The 24151-nt window shown below is 37.1% G+C and overlaps 1 protein-coding gene across 20 annotated transcripts in view; it reads right to left on the bottom strand.

The window, feature by feature from the left end:
• Window positions 1-24151, bottom strand: part of PARD3 (par-3 family cell polarity regulator) — a 442797-nt gene that overhangs the window by 153451 nt on the left and 265195 nt on the right. For 17 of the 20 annotated variants that reach the window (XM_030264342.4, XM_030264359.4, XM_072925341.1 and 14 more), the window contains 5 exons: window positions 23478-23666; window positions 22840-23010; window positions 12726-12876; window positions 5947-6136; window positions 990-1141 (listed from right to left, as the gene is read on the bottom strand). In XM_030264342.4, coding sequence (XP_030120202.3) covers window positions 990-1141; window positions 5947-6136; window positions 12726-12876; window positions 22840-23010; window positions 23478-23666 — 853 coding nt within the window. The remainder of the gene's footprint in view (window positions 1-989; window positions 1142-5946; window positions 6137-12725; window positions 12877-22839; window positions 23011-23477; window positions 23667-24151) is intronic. The other 3 variants (XM_072925342.1, XM_030264343.4, XM_030264354.4) reach the window with 1 other exon arrangement.

Here is a 24151-nt window from a genome sequence, read left to right as displayed (position 1 = left end):
CCCACATGCACTCAACATTCCTCCTGGTTTGCATATTTTCTTTTCAAGTTAGGGGACCTTAGAAATGTCCTACTTCATGCAAATAAACTGCAAGAGTAAGCAAACATTCTGGGTAGAAGTGGCAGCAAACTAGTAACCTTCATGCAGTCAGTCATTCACATCACAGGCAGGTACAATATGTTATTGACACGTTAGCACACGGCACTAGTCAAGACAAGTCAACACCTCCAACCTGACTGCAGCCTGAGGACGTTTCTGAATTAGGGATTGTAGGCAAGACACTCACAACTATTGTAGAGGAGGGAATTGCATAATATTTTATTATTCTGAGTAGGGAATTCTGTGTGTTTAAGCCATCAAAACTCACTGTTTGAGGTTACTAGAGTCTGCACTTCAGAATCTAAATTCAATGGCAGAAAAATTGATGGGCTTGTTAGCAATTACTTATTCTCAGTTGGTTTATCAGTTAAAATGATCACTGTGATTGCCTGTCTTAGCCGCTGCTACTTTATAGGGCTTCTGATATAAATATTAAAACTTGGGTCTCAAACAGATGTCAGACCATTTTCTAATTCTGAATTCATCTACAAAATGAGAGATTATGAAAGACCTTTAAGGCTAACTGCATTATAATCATGAACTGAGAATAAACCCGGCTACCCAGAACCACAGCGTGGTACAGTTTTACACAATCATTCACTATGGATTGGTAAATGCATTTTTCACCTCCATTTTAATAAATACTGTTTACTGCATTTAGGTATAACCACATATCCAGAGGAATATGATATTTGAATGTATGAACATTTACAAAAAACAAACAACACCCAGGCCACTTGGCCATTCAGCTTAGTACTTTACTACCCACAAGTAGACATTATGTGCAGTACTACTGCACATACACAATCTGTTTGGAATTATAAAATCTATATACTTACAACATGAAAATCAGGTTCAAATTAAAAAAAAAATGAAAAAACATCACTCACTACCTAGATCCATGCTTTTGGATTTTCGTGTTTTAACAAACTCCAACTGACTGGCATCTGAAAATTGCTTTGTACGCTTTTCTGACATGCTCTGGCGTCCAAAACCCTCTCGCTGGAAGGCAAGTACTGGATCAACATCTGGACTAAGAGTGCTGTAGGAAGGGAAAAAAATCATGCAAACATTTATCAAGATCACGCAACCTTTCACTCTTCAGAGAAAATCATTTATTTAGCACGTGACTTCTACCAACAATTAAGTTCACAGTTTTAAATACACCACTGCAAGTATTCAGTTACATAAACAATGGATTTGTTTTACTGCATTAAGCAATTCTAGTTTAAAACTACCAAGAATTTTACTTACAGTTTTAAGAAAAGATATACACAATTGGTGCACTATACATATTCTATCACAAAATAAAGTCCAACACAGGAATAATTTGCAGGAGAATAAAACAGTTCTGTTTTTTTCCTGAGAAACTAATTTATTCTAGTGATAGAAGTTTATCCAGTTTGTCTTTATCAGAAAATGTTTTTAGTAGAGCATAAATAGAAACTGTCCTGCCTGAAGCCCACAAAGCTTGAAACTTCTTAATTTAAAAACTTTGCATTAAAATTTCTCTCCATATGGGAAACTTCTTGTTGATTTTTCATAGCTTCTCTTGCTTTTAGCCTGGCTATGACAAACAACCATATATTTACTCATTGCTTCCCTACAGAGCAAGTACTTGCCACAGTAGATCCACCCCCTAATCAGAACTGGGGAGAACTGTATTTGGCTTTTGTTTCTTCTGCAGGTTTCTAAACTGACCTCAGCTCAGGGAGATAGGTTTTCAGCAAGCTGCCTCAGAAACATGCTGAAGATAGATTTATTAATGTGCTCAAACACTGGCAGAATCATGAGTGCAAGAATGCAGGCAAAATTTGGTGTGCAAGCTAAAAACATTTTTTCAAAAGGCAAGATTGCGTACTGCTAATAAACAATATGAAAGAAAATTCACAAAAAGATCTGGCTCCTAGAAAAGGGGATAGTAATATAGATTTTACTTCAGCTGGCACAAAAAGAAATCAAAAGCATAAAATACTGAAAAAAATTAGTATTTTAGACCATTGTTTTTTATCTTATAGGTAAATGATCCCTCAAATCCCCTTTTTGAATACTGTTGCACATCAAGATAAAAAAAGTTAAATATTTTGTCACTGAGATCTCTAAATAGATCTCCAAATGACACTCAAGATATTTTGTTTAATATCATCTTACAGTTTAGTACCATGTTTCTAAAGGATTATTTCTACTGTAACATACATCTAATTCCTAGTGAGAAACAGGCAAATAGTGCATTTTTGCAAAAAAACAACTTATACTTTTAAATTCTGTAACATGCACATATTTATGTATGCCATGTACTCTAACTTACAGAAGATTCTTTGATCTAGAAACACCTGGGTATTAGGCAAAACAGAGAAAAAGAGGTAAGGAAAAGTGTCCAAAGGCATAAAGTACTATAAAATATGAAAATCACTATCCTCATTACCAGACAGTCAAAATGAAATTCAGTCTAGTAATGGCAGATGTACAAATAATAAAATATGTGCTTGTGACTGGCATATAATACTTGAGTGTGAGCAGGATCTGAGCTTCTGTGAATAAAGCCAATGTCAAGTGCCTTTTGCCTTTACTGTTTCTGGCTCAGGCTCATAATATTTTACATTTAATTACTGCAACTATTTCAGAGATGTCTGCACAATTTAGCAATGTTCTCAAGCATATGCTTAAAAGCTCTGATGAATCAGAGACCATACTCAAAAATAACTATTTAGTCCTAACATTCACTCCCACAAAATAGGGAAAAAATTATCTCCTCATGATAGAAAGATAAAACAGACAAGGCCAATATACACTTCCAGCATTTTATAGCAGTGCAACACGTAGCTAAGAACCACCTAAATCTGAAAACGTCCTCCAAAGTGACTCCAACTGAACTTACAGGGTTTCAACACCTTTCATAATCAGATCATAATTGACTTTACCAAGGCCACACAGATGTTTCTGGCTCCCTGCTAGTCAGTCCTGTCTCTGAAGGCCAGAAAAATGTGGTTTTACTAAGTGAGAATTTTTTTCCAGCAACATCTGTTAGCACAGGCTCACGTTTGTTAAAACAACTGGCTTCATCTTGCCGAACAAAATGTATCTTGTGACACTTTCTTCAGAAAAAGTGAACTAACAAAATTATTTGTTTTGGCTCTGTGCTTCTTTTCTCATAAAAGCTCACTTTAATCCACCTATATAAAACTTCTAGTAGAGTAAAATATCATTTCCATGTAAACACAGCACACACTTCTATATTGAACTTGAAGTCCTGAGAACAGACTAGAACTCCAGTTCAAATATAACTTGAAAAGGACACCACAGGTCCCAGAGAGAGCAGCAGGATCTGCACATGGCATCAGCAACTGGGAATTGGGGAGGTTGGAATCCAGCATTTCCACTGATACCACTTTTAAACACTTTCTGTTTCCCTGATCTGCCCTTGTCACACCTCCCTTCCACACATACCTATTAAGGGAATTTTTATTACATGTTTGCATAGTATCCTGCACCCTAAAGGTGCTACTTAGCACCTTTATTTGAGCCTTACGTAGAGTTCTGAAGTTTTGTGTCCTGTTTTACTTCTATTATTAATAACCTATGAGTGTGTTTCAATAATTAAGGAAGGAGTGGATCACAGGAGTCTGAATGCATGTAAATTGTCTAAAAGTATTCAGAAGTCCCCAGGAATAACCACAACTGCAAAAGCCAATGAGCACAGGGGAGGAATTAATGCCCCTAAAAATGCCTCATTTTAATATTTTTCAACTACATCAATATAAAAGACAGAGGTGAATTTAGTGCAAGTCATTAAGCAATGCCAAATGCAATTTACTATATTCTAGAATACTTAACAAATAAGATTTCTGGAATGACAGCTGATCCTTAAAAGAATGTAACCGTCTTCTGACCCTCAATGTTATTAAAATTCCATTTATTAATCCTGTCTTATTGGCCTTTTGTTTTCATAACATTTTCATCAAGGATTAGGGAGATATTGTGAGGCTGAAAAAGCTTACATTTTCTTCTGTGATTCAGAACAGCTGCCATTCTTGTTTGGATAACCCTTCTTCCATATTCTTAGTTTTACCCTTTGTGCCTTCCAGCAAAATCATACAACGCACCTTCCTTTTACAAGTCTTCCTTCATCCATTAGCAACAGGAAATTATAGGAAAAATCTAATTCTATTGCCTTTTATTTACAAATAGAATATATTAGATACTAAAGCATAACACTGCTTTAAGTGCCTCAACTCTTTTAAGTGTCATTGTATCTGAAGACATTTACAGTTTCTCATACACACACTTAAATTTTTTTTTGAGTGTGATCAATTCTACAATATCTAATCCCTGTTTACTGTTACTTCATTTACAAAGAAGTGTATGAATAGCAAGACACACTGCAGAAGTCAAAGTAAAAGCATCTGCAGTTTTCAAATCCTATGAAACTTTATTTCATAGGATTTTGCTCACATTCATCTAAAAATATTCCCTCAGAAATAAGCTATTATGTGCAGGCTTGAGGACTATCCTATTTAAATGTGTCAGATTCTCAGCTTTTACAAAACACAAATGGACTTTTCATTAACCCAGATTACAGGTATGACTTTGCCCATAAGAAGAACTGCAACATCAAAAAAAAAAAAGTAAATGAGAATGAAAAAATTACATTTTCATACAATCATTAAAAGAGAGCTTAAAATACAGAATTGAGTTCCTGGATATAAGATGAAATAAACTAGTTTAAAGCAGAGAAGAAGCTGACAGGTGCATATCAACCAGCAGGTGCTATTGCTGTTCTATTAAGATATTGCTGACACATTCATAACAGGCTCAAGAGACAAGAAAAACAAGAAAATTCTAGTACTTCACACCATTTGTGGTAATTATCCAGCTTCAAGAAGTAGCAGCATACAGAGGTGGGCTTTTATTTTGCTATTACTATAGATAATTACAGGACTTGTAAATTAAATCTTAGATCAGTATTAATTGTACTAACTAAGCAATAAACAGTATTTCTTTGCCAGGAACTTAAGCAAGTCAATAATGGAGCTCAATGCATTTCTCATTAAGGCTATTACATTTAAACATGTTAAACTAAGCTGAGAGTCAACCTAAGACTCACAAATGTTATTTTTATTATGTATTAAATATATAAAGTTACTTTCCATACCTTCAAATGTGGAACTGTTACTTTCTGTATATTTAAATTCAGAGTTATTACAGTAGTCTTATTTACAGTAGTCTTTAGCTATTATAGTCTCTGCAAATCATCTAACAATATGAACAGTAGCTCTTCACACATAATGAAGAAATTCTAACTAGCTCTTTTTGCACATGCATTAGCACAGAGGCAAATCAAAGAGCTTTGACCTCCAAGTAGATTTAAAAGATTAGTACATTATTAGGAAAAGCAAAGAAGCATACGAAACTATTGAGAAGCTCCCAGATATTCAATGGAATATACACATAAAATCTTTGTTTTATAAACTTTGAAATATTTTCAGTGAGGTTTATAATTTCCAATCAGTCTTTCATCTTTCATAAAGTCAAATGTTTAAATTTTGGTAAGTTATTTTTTTTAAAAAGCTAGGTCAGGTAGCAATTAAAGTTAGATCATCAAAATAATATAGCAATATACTAAGTAACATTTCCACAAATACACTTTAACACAGCAGAAAACTGCAACCAGAGGTATTTGTATAGACTTCCTCCCTGAAACAGGGACAATTACCAGTTTGAAAATAGCAAAATCGAAATGTGACCAAAAAAAAAAAAATTAAAATTAGCAGTAGCCAAAAATGTAACTAAAGGAAAAGATGCAACTACAGCTCTCTCTTTTTTCCTTCCACTAAACCATGCTCTTACCAGTCTGTTGACTCATTAATTGCAGCTTTAGCCCATCCACCAGTTTCAACAGTGCCAAACCCAACATCATCATGGGAACTGGATGATGACTGGTCAGAGAGATGTGGAGGAAGGACTGACAGCCTGTCATCTTCAATAATGACAGTGTCATCCTGGGGCATGTTCACTGTTGGAGACAGCTGATATTTACCTGGACAAAAGGGAACAAAAAACCCAAAACTAAATAACAGCAGCATGCAGAGAGTGCCTTAAAAAATATTTCATCACAGATGATAAAAGGTTATGTCAAACTGCAGCGCTACTGATAAGAGTGACACAATGCAGATAACAAAATTAACTATATCTCACTTTGTACCCATCTTCCTGTGCAGAGGTCTGAAAAGTGATGCACACCAGTTGTTTCTGTGGCCTACTGCAAGACCACAAGGTCACAGAAGGGTTGAGGTTTGGAAGAGACTTCTCTTCTGGTCCAACCTTTTCCACTCAAGCAGAGACTCCTACAGCCATGTACCCAGGACCCCAAGCAAATTGCTTCTGAGTAGTGCTTCTGCACCACCTCCCTGAGCACTCTGTGCCAGTGCATGGTCATCCTCACACTGAAAAAGTGTTTCCTGATGCTCAGAGGAACCTCCCATGTTTCTGTCTGTGCCCCAGTCTGTCTGTGCCCTGGGGGAAGAGCTGCTCAAAAGCATCTCTCCCAGAAGACAGGATCTCCTCTTGTACCACCTTGTAACAAAGAATGTGTTCCACAAGGACTAACAGAGGCCATCACTTTTCCTGATGAGTCTGACCGTCATTAAATGAGAAATTATTCAAGTGATGCTGGGAAGTGGACACATGCAAAATTTGGAGAAAAAAAATTACCAAATTATATTATCAACAAATTCAAGTAAGTTCTAACACTTTTGTTAAAATACTTAAACAAGAATCATCACATACATGATAGGGACTCAGCAAGACTCAGTATGAGTATATTCAGTGGCAGCCTTTATCAGGTAAATTTGTGAGAGTACAATTTAAAAGATGGCATGATCTTATTAAAACAATTTGTACAATTGTCACACCTCATGAGAAGAAAAACACTAGGTTAATCAACCATTCATCTGACAACAAACTGAAAATTATTCTAAAACTATGATGCACCAGTGTAATGTATCACAAAACTTCTACTTCCATATTTTAAACTGCTTCTATGGACACATCAATTATTTCCATACATTACTTTTACTATAGATGCGACAAAAATGTGAATAATTAGGGGAAAATAAAGTTTTCCTTTTCTCTGTAAAGGTTTCAGTTACCATCACTACCTTTGCATGCAATTATTAATAAGTAAACAAACAAACAAACAAAACCCTATGTGGAAAGAGGTAGTTAAAATACTCACTGCACAAGATAATACATGTAGTAATCTTTCCAAAGGGAAAACTGGCTACAAAGGGATCATTAAAGAAGGATGAAAAAGTGGCTGGAAGAAAAAGGTACTGACATCTCATCACTGTCAAACTGAAATGAATGTATGCAGTTTGCATAACAGCTGATTCTGTCCAGCAATAGCTCCTTTGATGGACAGTTTAATGTTTAGCCTGGTAATGTACTTCTTTCCAAATATAATGCCTACAAGACTGTTAACTCTGTAGTTAATAATGTCTCCAAAGAATTGATTGTGAAAAGGTATAACCTTATGGCACTCGGCAGATTGAACTTCCCATTTGAGAGGCTACAATAATTCAGTAACACCTTTAACTTTTCACTACCCTTCTTTATATCTGACAGGGGTGAAGACTGACATTTTAATAGTTGCTTTAGAATTAAGGAGAAAACTCATCTGACATGCCTATGCTTTTCATTGCAGATGAAGCTAAAAACAGGTGAAAGGCTTCACCTCCAGCAGATGGTTGGACAAACCTCAGCGCTGGACTCAAAACATGCCTCGTAGAGAATTCAGCTGAAGTGGACAGAAAATACCCCTGGAGAATTAATTCCACAAATGTTGTGAGAAACCTTACAAGGGAACATCAAAGAAACTTCAAACCCAGCAATCTTCAGTATATTTGACTGATCTACAAATCCAATGCATTGCTCAACCTGTCTACAAACCTCTTCAAGGAAATAATTTTCCCTCGGGCTGAAAAAGTGCTATTTAGACTCTGTGAAATTTAGAAACTGACTACACTTCAAGTCCAGTTTTGCATATATTAATTCAAGTTCAGTGAGGTAATCTGTAATAACATAAAGTATTTTGGACACTGTACTAAGCAAGGTAAAACATTATCCCTTTGAAATGTTTCTCATCTCAGAACAATGATGCTCAAATTTCTTGAACAAGTTATCAATCTAAAGAAGCACAGCCTGAGGACTACACCAAACTATTGGGTAAGAAGGGTCCCCATCTATCTGTGCAGAAAAAGAAGCCTCAGAGCTCCAATACCAAATGGCTGGTCTCCTGATCTATGAGGATTTTCATCCTACAAGGAAAAATATGCCAAGCAGCATATTTCAAAAAATATTATACACCTTCAAACCTATTATACACATATAATACACCAGAACATAATTTGTACCTGAATTAAACCACCAACAAAGAGCCCTCTAAAAAATTCCTGATCACACACAGTACATAGCATGAATAACAAGTTTATTCATGAAGAACTAAACTGCTCCATGTCCTTTCAAATCTTGAAATTCCCTGAAGTTCAGTTAATATGTTTACTGGGATAACTTGGCTCCCATACTGACACTGCATTGTCATGGAACTGTTTCTGGCTCAATCCTTGGGCTTTTGCTGTTGCTTTCTCTTTAAAGGATGGTCTACAAAATCTGTTGAACACTCTCACAGTATGTTCAAAACCCAGCATTACCTTATGAATGACTCATGAGCATGTTGATACTGTGGGATACAGACCAATAGTACAATGAATGCCTGGAGAATGACTAACAACAAAGATTTCTCCAATGTACACAAGCCTTGGATTTCAAGAAAGTGCTCAGATCTGTCAACTATTGTACAAGAGCACCACATTTTGATGAGATTTCTGGCCAAGGAACTACATACTGATTGTAAAAAGATTATTTTCATTTCACTGAAACACACACTCTACATCTCTAGCTAAATTTTTGTTACTAGTGCTTCCTTCTGATTCTACCCTTAAGACAGCAATTATTTATATAGAGAAAAGAGTATCTCCTGTTGTGTAGGAACTATCAAACTTCACAGAGTAATGAGGGATCCTTCAGGATGAAAAGCAGATTCAGTGCAAGTGACTGTTATTCTCTGTACCCCCCGAAAAATATCTTCTGTTTAGTCACCGTTAGCAACAAAACCCGCCACGTTCATAAAAAAAATATCAGCAACTAGGAGAAGGAGATGAAAGAGGACTTTGTACAAAGCTGTTTGTTGAATAAGAATAATTTATATAGTCAGCAGCTATGTATTTGTGTATTGCAAAACTCAGGAGCATAATGCATGAGATACAAGACCAGTATGTCAGAAGAAGACTTGAATTTTTAATTATAGAGCCAAGGAAACCAGTATAACACACTTATTTTACTGAATAACATGCACCCTGGAAATAAAATAAATAAATATTAGGGTTTCTTGCAGACATCTAATTCTTAAAAGACCCAATTTATATAAATAAAATATCCCATCTCCTCCAAACCAAAAGTATTCCCTGAATACAGAAAGTTGTATCTCTTCTCCATCAGAAATTTTCAGTGAAATATTATCGAATGAAAAAGCATAAGAAAATCTATAATAGCAATAACCACCTAGAAAAGTAGATCAACATGAGAATCATCAGAAACATGAAAAGATTCACGTAGCCTTATTGCAGTAAGCAAACATTATTTTACATAATTTAAATCACATCCTAAAATTGGTATTTTATTCCCACTCTCACAGCAAGGCTCTGACAGCCAGTTTTTGCTTGTCAGTTATGAAGGAGTAAGGAATTGTCTTAAATACCTTTGCTGAAATTACGTTAATGGTATTTAAAAGAACAAAACACTCTTGAAATCTTTGTTCCAACTTTAAGCAATGACTAAAACAAGCAGGCATTTTCCAGACTTTGAAATTGTTACTTTTGAATAGTTAACTTAGGAAGGAAGAAAACTCAAATCCATCCAAGAGCAAAAGCAGCAGGAAGACCTGCTCCTTCCATGAAAAGAAACTGTCATCTCCCCACTAAAAAGTACTGAGTACTAGAAGTTTATACAGTTAAATCCATTGAGGGGTAAATCAAAATACATCAGATGATTCAGAGAGCTCATCAGAGGGGTGCTTGATATGGGGAGAGCACTCAAGGGAAGCAGCACTGCATAAAGCACTTTGGGCTTGTTTTCATGGGCAGGACTGGTGTGGGAAGGTATAGACCTCCAGTGTTCTTCAGCCAGATTGCTCTCTGGACTAATCCTCACTTTTAGGACAACTTTCAAGAGAGAAAGTCATGTAACACCACACAAACATTCTCAGGAAAATAAAAAAAAACCCTGTTTTTTTTCTCATTACCAATTTAAAAAAAGACAGGGATTCCACTGCATGAAAGTGACTGAGTCTTTAAAATGTTAGCTATTCTGAAACAAGCAACTGTGCCTATCTCTCCCAACAAGCAATGCCTCTCTGTTGTATGGCACTGCAAGAAAACTTGCATGCAAAAGATTATGAACACTGCAGTTTTAATTTAGTGGTACTGATTAATTCAGAAAAAACAGTCTTATTAGAAAACTGACCATTCCCCAAAAATTTTGTTTAAACATCACAGGTCTGTGAAGCTGCTATGTTTGCAGAAAGGAACAGTCCAATCCTGGAAAGACCAGTTTTTAGTAACATGCCCCTAGATCACAATTACTATGAGGTTCAGGCACAATTTGATTTTCCACTAACGTGCTTTCACTAAAGATTCAGTGAATTAAAGTCACAACCAACCAATTTTTTACATAGTTCCTGGTCCCTGAAAACAATCCAGAAATGCAATGATTCACAGGAAATCAAAACATTAACTTCAGGTTATAAGAAACTTAGAAAATGAAGGATAGATTTTTTTTTTTCTATGTATACAATGCAAAGGTATCTAAAAGTATTAGATGTTAACAGCTTTGGAAATACTTTGTTTATTTGTGGTTTAAGCATCAATTACTGGCTACTGCTAAAGGGATGATAGCAGACTGATGAACTACTAGTTCAATTTGGTATGGCAAGTCTTGTGTTCCTCTGATGTGGAAGCAAACTGCATTGCTGACACACATGCACTTTCTCAGGGCTCCCTCTCCCATCAACATACAATTGTGTTTAAGTAATAATTTGTTTATATGAGCTCTGTGTGTAAATCCTCTTCAGCACTGATGGAAAAAGCAGAAGGCAGTGCTTTTCAAATGTTTTATCTAAAGCTTTGACACCACAATAACTAGTTCTTTCTGTGGGAGAGTAGTGCTAAAGACTTCAAATTATTTTATCACTCCTTAAATTTGTTGACAAACAAATACAATTTTTTCTAAATTTTTCTCTTTAAGAGCATATGACTTTGGGTGACATGGTTTCACACTGCCTTGATTTTCATGTGCACATTTTTTCTTCCAAGCTGCACGAAATGAAATGCAATAGAACAGAATATGGTATGTTTCTAATTACTTTTGCCCAAATGCACAAAAAAGGGCAAAAGACTTACTGGAAGAAATACCCTAAATAGCAAAGTTGTGGATTTTCAGAGAGTTAACAACAGTCCTATTTTGCTACCACAAAGAAAATGCAAAATCCAAAATCCGAGAATTATTTAAAAAAGAAAATGTGGGTGAAGAAAAAAACCAAACCCAACCCAAATGAAAAAAGTATAGGGTGAAAAACATAGGCAATCTGTTGACTGGAAAAGCCTAAGTGGTAGACTAATTTTATAATGCCAAAAACTGATCTAAAGCAATTGAAAACTAAGTTATGCCTTGCTTCATCTCAAGTTTATAGCAGCATCCTCCAATATATTCTGTGTATCTAATATGCTAAAAAAAAGCCCTAGATTTAATAGCCATGTCTTCTTTTTAAAACTTGCAACTCAAGCGAGCAATCGTCACGTCTTCTGTCAGGTGTTATTTTCATCAAGCTGCTTTTTGTGTTTAAACTTGAAAATCCTTTCAAACTAATCCCATCTTAAGTCAGTAAATCCAACCACTCCTGTGGCAAGGCAAGTCTTTATTACCTAGCTCTGTACATCAGAAGTCGAATTGCTGCAAAGCAAGCGCTAATAACCTCATTATCCGCTGGGACCATGCAGATGGCAGGGCACGGAATCTACACAAGGGATGCTTATAATTAGTTATGAGGTTTTAAAATTGGTGTCCTACAAAGCAAACATTCAAAGAAATTAGTAAGTCCCCTAATAAGCATAAATTTGCCTTATTTGTTTTTGTATTTTTGTACGCCTGAAACAGAGGAGAAGGAATGTTGAAAAAAAATTATGAATTTCTATGAGTCACTGACTTTGATGCAACATGGAGCCTAGACCAACCAATAATTTATTGTCCCAAACCAGACATTGAAAACCATATTAAATGCTACTACTATTCATTTTATGACCTGTCACAGGATGTAAAATTTACTTTAGAATCCCACTTTACCTTCTTCCTCACATTACGCATCCAGAAGGCTTGCATAGAAGACTTTTAAGGCACATTTTAAGTTGGTCAGTGCAACCTCCATGTTCCCAATTCCCACATAACACATTGATCACCCTTCAATGAATCACAGAGAGAAATAAAATCATGCCCTGTTTGGCAGAGCTTTGACTCACCCATTATCCTGCCCAATGCCACATTCTTTGTGGGCGACTCGCTGAGACCCTCGATCCCGCCGTAGAGGGAGTGGGAAATCCTCCGCTCCCGGTCATCCAGTAGAGTCTCTATGGGCAGCTCTGGCCCAGAGGGGCTCCCAGGTGATTCCAGCTGCAAAGAGAGAGGAAAATTAGTGCCTGGGGTCCCCTTAACCACATGGGGGAACTGTAACAAATTGCCTAAGGCCTAGACCTGTCTGAGCACCAAATGAGCTAGAACTTCTCATCCTGGACAGAAATAATTTGCAATGACAGCTCTGCCTAATGACCAACTTTTCAACCCCTTTACACTGCACCCCCCATGGTGCCCTGTCAAATTTCAAATCCTTCAGCAGCAAATTGATGAAAAAAAAACTATTCCATTTGGGTGTCTCTTTGTTGGATAATTTCTTAAACAGACAGTTGGGCTGTTTCCAATACCATCAGCAGACAGCTGGGCCATCTTCTGCACACTGACAGCTGAACACAACAAGGCCCTTGTCAGGAGCATGGAACAGGAACTCTCATTTGGAATTGTACTGCTGCCACAGTGGTGCAACTTGCTTTCAAATGAAATCGTCACACTCCAAAGTTTTGCAGTTAAGAACAAAAGACAAAAACATAAAAGTTGTCATACTTCACCATGATTTTATTTTTCATTTGAGTTCTTTACTCTGTCTTTCCTGACTGCAGAGTAAAGTGGTCTTACGTGCTTCATTCAGCCTGGAAGCTCCTCTAATCTTTTGCTGCAGGATCCAGGCAGAGACACAAAAAAAACGGAACTGGCAAGACCTGAGGTGCTCTGCATCCCAGCCCTCAAACCCCTGGAGCTGCCAGGTCCCTGCTCACCACAATGGAGGCCAAACCCTCCAGGGCATCACAAGACAGATGAAGTATGTGGTGGAAGTGATGGACACAGGCTGCTTGGCCACATGCACAGGAAAGAGAAATGCTGCATATACAGCCTGCCCACCCCAGCTGCTCTCCTTCAGAAGACTGCCCGAGTATCTTCCCAGCCCAGTCTTTACTTGCAGAAGCTGGTCATCCCTTGTTTTCCTACAGCTGCCTCACAGATTTTTCTAGAAGACAGGAAAAAGTCAAGTTCCCCTTGGTGAGCCCCAGAAAATCAGAGCTCAGGGGAACGCAGCACCCATGAGAGGCAAAGAAAATAATTTGGTATCATCTACCTGGATTTAGCAACCCCATCAGCCACAGCTCTACTGTCAGCACAGCCCCTTGCAAATGAGAAGAATGATTACTTGTGCATTCACAGGTCACTGTGGATTCCCCATGTAGCAGGGCCCAGTTGCCCCTGCAGAGAGATAAGAGACCCCCATACCATGGCCCAATCCTCACACCATCCAGCCTTCCTGCTGCCCCTAAAACTCTTGGTTCACCTGAGCTCACCCTGCTGTCCTCTCAGTAATGCTACCAAGGTGCATTGCCAAGACCATTAAACCAATTCACCTGAACATTTTGAGTTGAATTCAGCTCTATCAAAAAGTAAACAACTATTAAAAAACAGATGTATTTTGTAGAAAAGTAGTATGAACTCAGATATTAAAGCATTAGCTCTTCTAACTAACACACTTCTTCATATTGAAGCATACAGTTAAATCTTAAAAACAGTGTCCTTACACAAATCCCACAGCATTTATTTCATACATATGGAAATACAGTGGGGACCAGATACTCAAAGATACTGAGCATACTGCAAACTATTTGAAGCCCCTGGAAATGCTTGTTCCAAGCACTGACTGATCTCCAAACAAGCACGAGAGGAGTAGTTCATACTTTCAGGAATTACAAAAACGAGCAACATGTTGGTTGTTTTTTCTTTTTGAAACAGCTGCCCATTATTAATCACTCCACCCGCACTCCCCAGACAACTAAGAAATGTATGCTATGAAAGAGTTTTAAAAAATCTGCTTCAAGGGCTACAAAGCCCTGGGCTTTCTCCCCAGCAGAGGCTTTGAAGTGAGCCCGATGGACGGACGATTGCTGACACGCGGGTGCTGGCGCGACGCCTGGGGCGCAGGGGCGGAGGGTTGCGAAACGCCGCATTACGGTCAAGGAGACCACGATTGGGAGGTCGCAGACTCTGTAAAAAGTATTATTTCTGTTCAAAGCCATCATCTGTTTAATATAAATGAGATATTTAATGAAGTTCCAAACTGTAGACTTATCTCTCCCAGTTTGATAAGCACCGGGGAGATTTACTGCATCGGAGGGTCAACACAATTACAATTGGAGGCACGTCAAGCTGCAGGAGAATAATAAACTTGCAGTGCAAGTGAATTAGACTCAATAAGGTTTAAATTGTGAAATGAGGATTTGTTTTATTAGTTTTTTTAAATTGCAGATTACAACTGACAGCTTTACTGAAAAGCAAATTAAACAATATTTGTAGACTCTGTTATAAAGGAATCTAAGAGCCATTTGAAAAGAAATGTTAACTTCTGAAACACTTCACGAAGAAAAGACATAGCAACATTAGACTGCTTGAGAGCTTAAACTTGCACAATAAAAGTATTAAATTATGGTACCCTTTATTTCACTGCCTTTAAATAAGGTGTGAAAATATCAAAGTGCTTTGGGAGTTATTCTCCCAGTGCTATATTGATGACTTTATGTAACAAGTGTCCAGCTTTTAGTGAGCCATATCACACAGCCCTTTGTGTGACAAGCCATCAACTTTCAGACTCATTTGTAGAAAGATCTCAAGAGATTTTCAGAAAGACACTGACAAGAAGATGGTTCAGAAGCAAAAAAATATATAGCAATTCACTCCTGGTAATACAGTAAAGTTCAGAGTAATAAAGAAATAGCAAGAGTGTTGCATTTATATGGCCATGTTTTGTGAAGTGAATCACATATTTTATCATTTCCAAGAATAAAACTTTCTCCATCTCCAATCAGCACCTCAAAAGATGGGTTTAAACAAAGGCATTGACAGCCAGCTACACGAACATTTTGCAGAAGATACAATGCCTTTTATAAAACACCAAAAATTAGACAATGGGCTAGCACAAAAAAAAACCAAAACACCTTTTCCTTACATTGTTAGCAGAAAGTTTGTGCAAGAAAAAAACCACAGAATTTGGAAACTGTGAGGTGGGCAAGACAAACAGTCCAACAGACCAAAGCAAGATTGCTTGTTCTTCGTGATGCATTTCTAATAAAGAGCTGGATTTACACATTCTAGTTCATTCTCTTAACCACTCTCAGTGCTACCTGGTATAATTTTATTTGATTGACTGATAAAGAGTGGGTAATATAAATAAAGTTGTACAAATTCCTAACTTCATTAAAGGCCTGGCAAGGAAAGAAATCCATGTGGCAACTGGCCCCCTGTCAACAGCTGCTAGAGCACCCCTTGGTGTGCCAGTTCAGAGTTACAGACCAACTGAGGGTGGATGCAACCACAGGAGATTATCTAATCCAACCTCCTACCCAAAGCAAGATCTGCAAGAGCAGGTTGCACAGTGCCCTGCCCAGTCGGGTTTTGAGTATCTCCAGGATCAGAGACTCCTCAACCTCTCAGGGCAAGTTGTGCCAGTGTTGACTTCTAAGAGGGACCTGTTTTTTCTTATGTGTAAAGGAATTTCTTGTATTTTGGTTTGTGCCTGTTGCTTCTTGTCCTGTCACTGGGCAGCCCTGAGAAGATTTGGATCAGTATTCTTTATTACTTCTTTATTACTTTTATCAGGCATTTATAAACACTGACTGGTAAAAATCTCCCAGTCTTTCTTCTCTCCGGACTGAAAAGAGTGAGTTCCCTCTCTGGATCGTAGCACTGATCTGTACTAAATGATCATATTTGCAAAAATGCAATAAAACCTCTCATGCTACAGATTACCTGTGGCTCCTTTTCTATCCAGTCTCTTAAATTAAGAAGAGAAACAAGATTCACTTTTTTTTAAAAATAAAAGGCTCTACCCTGACCCTTTGCCATTCAGATAAAAAACAGCTGTTTGCTAAAGTACTGTCTGTACTAGCTAGCCCAGCTGCTGCTTATCTAGATGATAAAAGGACAAATAATGCAGTCCCTCTTCCTTAAACACCACCATCCATCCTATTTGAAGTTATGTACATAAATATGAAAAAGGTTTATGCACAAGAAGAGTGCCAAAATATTCAAAGCATAAACAAACTTTTTTTTGTAATGAAACAAGAATCACACTCCCTTTTTTCTTCAGAAAATAAATTGTCCAAATATAGGAATGCAAGCATCATGGGTGCTAAAGAGGACAGTATACAAATTTGCTATATATGACACTGCATCCAGAATGCTGAAGCTCTTTCTGTCACACAGAATTATTCTCCAGGCTTTATTTTTTCCTTCTTATCTGTGTACTGTGGTTAAGATGTTCAAAATACTACACCTTCGTTTTCCAACATAGATACTTTTAAAATACTACTAGTCTATATCAAGGTATCAATATCAAAGGCATTAAAGAAACTAAGTTTTCATAGGATTGGACTAAATTTTCATTTTCTGGGTTGAAAACTGGCTAAAAAATTGGACACAAAGATTGATCTTCAGGATGGAGAAGAGCTGTAAATTCCCCTAGGAATCAGAGCTGGGAATAGCTTAAGTAGATAAACAGCTTTATCAATGAATTGGAGATGGGAATGAACAGGGAAATCACTGTGTTTGGAGAAGATGCTAAAGACTTTTTGACAGTTAAATTCCAAAAGGTCATCACAAGACTAATCTAGTGAGAAAGAAAAACAAACCTGTCACCTAAATTTCAATGTAGGTAACTCAGTAATGCATGCAGGGGAAAATTATGCTGAATATTTTATACTTGCACACACACTGGAAAAGAAAAGCTGCTTGCTTGTTTCTTTTATAATGAAACCACTCATTTGCAAAATCTCACTGATCTATCAGTCAATTTATTTCATGAATGATGAGGTCCTTATACGGTCTGGAATCAGGACTCTGCTTCACAGTTTGCTCATTTTCAAAGGGAGAAAAAAATGACCAGACATGCATGAAGAAATCTGGGGATCCACAAATCATTTGCAAAGCTTCAGTTCAGGCAGGATTGGAAAAATATTCATTCAGCCAAAAAAAAAAAAAAAAAAAAAAAAAAAAGAAGAAAAAGAAAAAAAAAAAAGGGAGGTCTAAACAACAAAAACCCTTGAAATTTCTCATTTTGAGGAAAATGGTGATGCTCTCTCACTTAATGGCAGACAAGTGCTGCCTGTCTATGACATGAACAGAGTGCAGACAAGCAATCTGTGTCTCTAAGCTGTCCAGGTTGCAAGACTGAAAAGCACAGGATTCCAAAAGTAACAATTACCTTTATTTTCTTGAATCAGCACATGGAGCCACCAGCTGTGGGATGTGCCTGGCAGTTGTGCCTGAGTGCTGAGCACGTTCTGGCGATGCAGCCGCCAGCTGTTTGCCCATAAAGGCTAATCACAATAGCATCACTAATTAACAGAATGCAGCACAAAGAACTCCATTTCTCCTTAAATGTGAGCAATTAAAAAAATTTCAGCCCTGAGTTAAAGATCTAAAAGCCTGATGGCCACCTCTTCTGAAAATGAGGTGTTTAAAACTGGCCATATGAATATCAAGTGAATATTATTGTTATTCTCTCAATTTTTCCCACTGTTTTCACAGCTTTGGAAATGTGTCTCAAAGAATCTCTCCATGCTTATGTAGAAAACTTGATGAGTTAACACACAAGGCTGGAAGCTGAAAATATACAACAGAACAGAATGTTTAACTTTTTTAAAACAGGGGGCAAGGGAAACTCAGATATAGCCAAATCCCAAATTAAATGTTTTTGTTACACGAATCTAACAGTGTCCATCAGATCTTCAGTGTGTGATTTTGTCTGAAGTGGCTGAGATATTAAACACTGTTTTGCAAGGTTTGTAAAAGTGCAGCTTGCAGAATTCTACATTGCTGTACTCTGCATAGACATGATGCAAACAGGAGAAAAACTGAGATGCACAGCTTTGGCTTAGAGTTCATTCATAACTAACACTCCAGGCTTATATCAATATTTACTACAAGACAATTCACTTGAAAACCTGGATGGATTACACATTATCTTCTGTTGAGTCAATGAAAATTCTTTCTACAGGCAAATCTTCAGCAAAACCACAGCAGCACAAAATCTCTTTTTACCTTCCAGGACGTTTGTTGTCTCTTTTGACTCTACAGTTATAGAAGGGCTGGTCATATAAATTATCTCCTCCCTGCCTCCCTCAAGTCAAGATAATACTCTTATGGTGTTTATGTACACTTACATTGTTACTACAATTGCTCTGAAGGCTTAGATTACAACATGAGAACTTGTGACATCTGAAAGGAGTATCCAAGGTCACTTTGCAAAGTTTTGAAATAGTTTCATGTTCAAGAAGCCAAAGAAAACTCTCTGACAAAGACAGTGCCTCTGCAGCAGATCAGAAGCAACTGTTCTGCCTCTCTCAACCCAGGACAACAGAGGTTCTGTCACTCACTTCTAGACAGCAAACAAAATACAAAAATTACACAAAAATCCTAGTCTAAATTGAAACATGCAGAAACAACAATCTGCAGAATTGTGCTGTAAAATTAATTCTCCCTCCTCGGCAATTCTGAGGGCTGATTATGAAAATTGACATTAAAACCACAAAAACAGTTCCATACCACTAACTGCTTTAAAAGTTTAATTCAAACTCAGTTTTACTGAAGAAAGAAGCAGACTGTGTAGTCTGTCTCAAAGGAAGTCTTTTTGACTTTGCAAATACAAAACAATTGCTGGACTTGAAGGCAGGGGGAAAAAATGGCTTGAGTTTTTTGTTCCTTTTTGCTGTTATTTTGTTCTGGGATTTTTTTATCATCCAGAAAGCAACTGCTTTTATCATCCAGATGTTTACCACGATTATTTTTGCATTATCACCCCTTGCACGGATTCCCTTCTGATACACTTGTGGGTGCTCCGCAGTGTGGCAGGGAATCAGCCAAGACCTGACCTCGCAGGACTGACCATACCCTGGAACAGAGCAGAGTGAACACTGCTCTTGGTGACACACAAAAGGGAATAACACCAAACCAGTTCCACTTAACTGCAGTTCAGACTAATAAGAAACAAAGCTATGTTTTCGTCTACAAAGTAGGCACACTGAATACAATGTTGATACAATGCTGAATCAACAAAGGAAAGAATCAGTTGAAAAGGATATTTTTATCTTTTTTTATCTGCTGGTTTTTTATGGTGACTTCTTTGAAGAACAAAAAGAGCATAGAAAACACCAGGAAATACTTTCTCAAAAGTTGAACATTTCTTTTTATATTAAATTAAACCAATAAACCCCCATTTCTGAGGAGCTGGGGGGTGTTCAGCCTGGAGTAAAGAAGGCTAAGGAGAGCTTTTTGCTCTCTACAACTGCCTAAAAGGAGGATTTAACCAGGTGGGGGTTGGTGCCTTGCCTTCTCCCGGGTAAAAGTAATAGGACAAGAGGAAACAGTCACCAGTTGTGCCAGGGAAGATTTAGACTGGATATTAGGTAAAATATGTCATAGTCAAGCTTTGGAATAGGACTCAGCCCAGGGAAATGGCTGAGTAGCCATCCCTGCAGGTCTTTCAAACATGTACAGATGTGGCACTTGGCAATATGGTTTAGGAGTGGACTTGGCAGTGCTGGGTTAATGGTTGGAGTCAATAATGTTCAAACTAAATGATTCTGTGCTTCTATAGCGATAAGAGGTGGGAGTTATTAAGATAAGGTTGTGCTCTTTTGATGCTTTTGCTTCTAATCTGCAAACTCCTGAATTTGCTGCTAGTCAAAAGTCATTTCTTTTTGTGTTCTAATACTAAAAATCTTCCCTGGTGGTTGTTACTGGAATGTTCCCAGGAGAAAATTTGTATACCAGCATGTCTAAGCAATCTGTGTTGCTGAATTAAGCACAATATAGCCAAGGCATGGCCAGCCACTGAGGCAATGCTGTCACCAGCCAGTTCTCAGGCCCCACAGCCACTAATGAGGGACTGAGCTGACTGAATACCATACTCATATATGGTATTCCTGCAACATTCAGAAATAACACTATCAGAGCTTATCAATGTTATATCAGCTTAATAACATCTAAAGCTTAAATTGGTCACATTCTTGAAGGAGGATATAGGGTTTAATAGTAAAATACCAAGGAAAAAAAAAAACTTCTTTGCTTTTCATTTCATTGAAGTCTGGGCACTGCAAGACTTCCAGAAAAGTGACTTCTTGCATACTGCCAGCTCAGCAAGTAAACAGCTTTACATCCATGCAAGTCATCCTTTCATCATATTAAAATATGCAAACAGTACTGACATCATATTTCCTTTGGATAAGTGTGATAAAAGCAATAGCTTCTAGGAAAAATTACTTTAAAAAGTTATTTTGCAACTTTTTGATTACTACAGCAATAGTGACATATCAATGCTTTCCTAATCATTATAACTAATCTTACCATCTTCTTAAGGAGTTGGGAAAATGCACAAAAACTGTAAAGAAGGCCCAGAAAGACAGGGTATATCCTGCCCTTGTGCAGGTACATTTCAGTGTATATAAATCTGTTTCCACAATCAGTTCTTTTATCTTGAAGCACATATACTGCAGTCAGCTGTGCTGCTTTTGGCACATGATTTCTGCAAAATAAATTGTACTAAATGTCAAGCAGATATAGGGGACCAAGCTGTTCTTGAGTGAGTAAAAATTGTGTTGGATTCAAGGAGAAATGTCTTTTTTTCATCACTGCTGGATTACCTCCCTCGTGTTTACAAACACTATCTGGATTAATTCAATCAAGAAGACTTTCACTAGGAGAAAAGGGATCATCTTCTACATCATTTTAGGGAAAAAAAAACTAAACACAGAAATAATCTAAAATATTTCACCCTTTTTATGTAGTAGTATGTAGTAGAGTCTGAAACTGGGTAAGAATAAGGAACGGTCTCCAAAGGACAGGCTGAATTAGGGCTAGATAAGGACATCACCACATACAAAAAGGTCAGAATTCCTTCAACAGTCAGCAAGACACGCTGTGCATCCAAGCTGGCTTTCTAGCAGTGTGCATATATAAACATGCATGTGCACAAAACCTTTGTATAAGCGGTTTATCAGGAGAAGCTTAACACTTTAAAAATGCCTAGTGCCTTTTTCAGACATGATTTTATAATACACTATGGGTTAATTTTTTTTTTTTTTTTTTGAAGATCAGATTTATGCATTAAAGAGTAAACCATTCTTTTTTCTCCTAGGCAGGAGCAGTGATACTAAACCAATTTGTGCACATCATTTTTGAAGCATGATGATCAAAAAATAACATTCCTGATAAGGAATGTTATATTAGTAAGAATGAAAGAATTGACTTTTAGATTTCTAAAGAGATGCTTTTCTGACATGCCATTCAGCTGTATCCTATTGAACTCAGTACTTTCTCCAATTTGTTCTGAAATCAATTCAGTCCTCCCTTCTCATTATATGCCCATAGATTCCTAGTATATAGCATTACTTACATTAAATAGAAGATAAGCTATTAGAAATCATGAATCTATTTCAAAACATCAACACATTAACATTGCACTAGAGAAGACAAAATCATCAGAAGAACCACCATTTCACCCTGAATTCAGTAGTTCAACCTCCCCCACAATTAAAGCCAAGACAAAGTTTTGTAGAATCTATACAGGAAACTTTTGTTTAGATAAAATATAATAATGAAATGCAAGAGCACTACTCTTAAAAAAACTGGAAGTGACAAAGAAACAAGTCAGTTAACACAAAGTCTATAAATGAAAGATCTAATAGACCTCCATAAAAAACTCCGCTGAACAAAAATCACGTAAACAGTGAGATCCAATTACAAAATCAATATAGTTTTATTCAGTGTTTCCTGTTTTTCATTGACAAAAATACTCGAAAGCAAAACTTTATTGATCAGTAATAACGTTAGCTTGTCTAACACCGAAATTCAGATAATTCTGTCGTTCTCTCTTTCTTTAGCTTCTCAGATATTATTTTTCAAGTCCCAGAGGAAACATGACATCTCCTGTAAACACAAATACCTCAGAAGTGAAAACTGCCAATCCCGATATCAAAAGCTCATTACCTCATTGCATTTACTTATTCGCCTCGCCACAATAAGCTGAATCATTCCTCGTTTGTTTCCTTCGGTGGACATGGACCTCCTTAAGGTTTCCATAGCATCTTGATTTGTTTTGCCCAATAATGATTCTCCATTAACTGCTATTAGTTGATCATTCACTCGAAGCCTGCCATCCTGGAAAAGTAAAAATTATAGATAGTTACATAAAACACACACAAAGGAAGCTTTGTCGGCTGGAGAGAATTTAAAAAAATCAAATCAAAAGAAAAATATTCAACCAACTATACTTAGTCCTAAGGGTTTATGGCGAAATGAACACTGCAATAATAGCTTCCATTGCAGCCACTATAGGAAATGTCTATTCCAATTACAGATTTGCACTGAAGGCTATTATCATAATCTGTTTGCTCAAATAGCATACTAATGGAACTGTACCAGAGATGGCTCCTTCCTTCCCGAATCTGTTAGGGCTGCTTAAATCCTGGAACATGCAAACACGTGAGTAGAAATCTAAATGTTATCTCTGATAGTATAATTGGTGAACACTACAGATGTCACTCTTCTTCAATCTATGGATATTTTCAAAATAACTTATTATGGAAAACTGAGGAAGACCAAAGTACAAAGATATTCCCTCTTACCTTGGACGCTGCTCCACCATTAATAATGGACTTGACGAAGATTCCTAAGTCGGCATGGTTTTCTTTTGACCGGTTACCTTTGACACTCACGCCAAGCCCAGCCGACCCAGAGTCATTCAGTGGAACTTCGAAAGTGAGGAATTCCCTGGTGCCATCAGGTGTGAGGACAAGCTCCTCTTCTTCAGCTTTCTGTTGGGGAGATTAGCATGGGATTATAGAATAGCATTTCTCTGGGAATTCTCTTCCCCCTGCAGCTATTAGCATTCAAAACTCTCTGCTTTTTGCTACAATGCCACAATATTTTCCACAGTAATTATGTGAAGAAATGTGCAGAAATAGTGTATTTTCAATCACCTCCAGTTGATGCCTAGGTTCAGAAATATCTTAAATTTGTGCCTAAGTGCTTCTCTCTCTAGTAAAGTAATTGTATCACATGTCATTACTGAATCTGCCATCAATACTAACTCACACATAAGCTGCTATTTCACTAGCCTAAAGAGAGCTTTATCAGAAATATTTTCCTACTTGCAAACCTACAGAATTTTAAAAGTACTATCATCATCTATGGAGCTTTGCAGTCTTAGAGAGAAACTAAGTGCAAGAAAATTAAATTCAAAAATTACTTCACCTCATTTTATTTAAAATTATCTGTGTTAGGAAAAACCAGAAAACTA

This window comes from Taeniopygia guttata, chromosome 2, assembly GCF_048771995.1.
Source record: "Taeniopygia guttata chromosome 2, bTaeGut7.mat, whole genome shotgun sequence".
Taxonomy (NCBI): Eukaryota; Metazoa; Chordata; class Aves; order Passeriformes; family Estrildidae; genus Taeniopygia; species Taeniopygia guttata.
The sequence above is the reverse complement of the archived record's forward strand: the minus strand, read 5'-3'. Positions and strand labels throughout refer to the sequence as shown.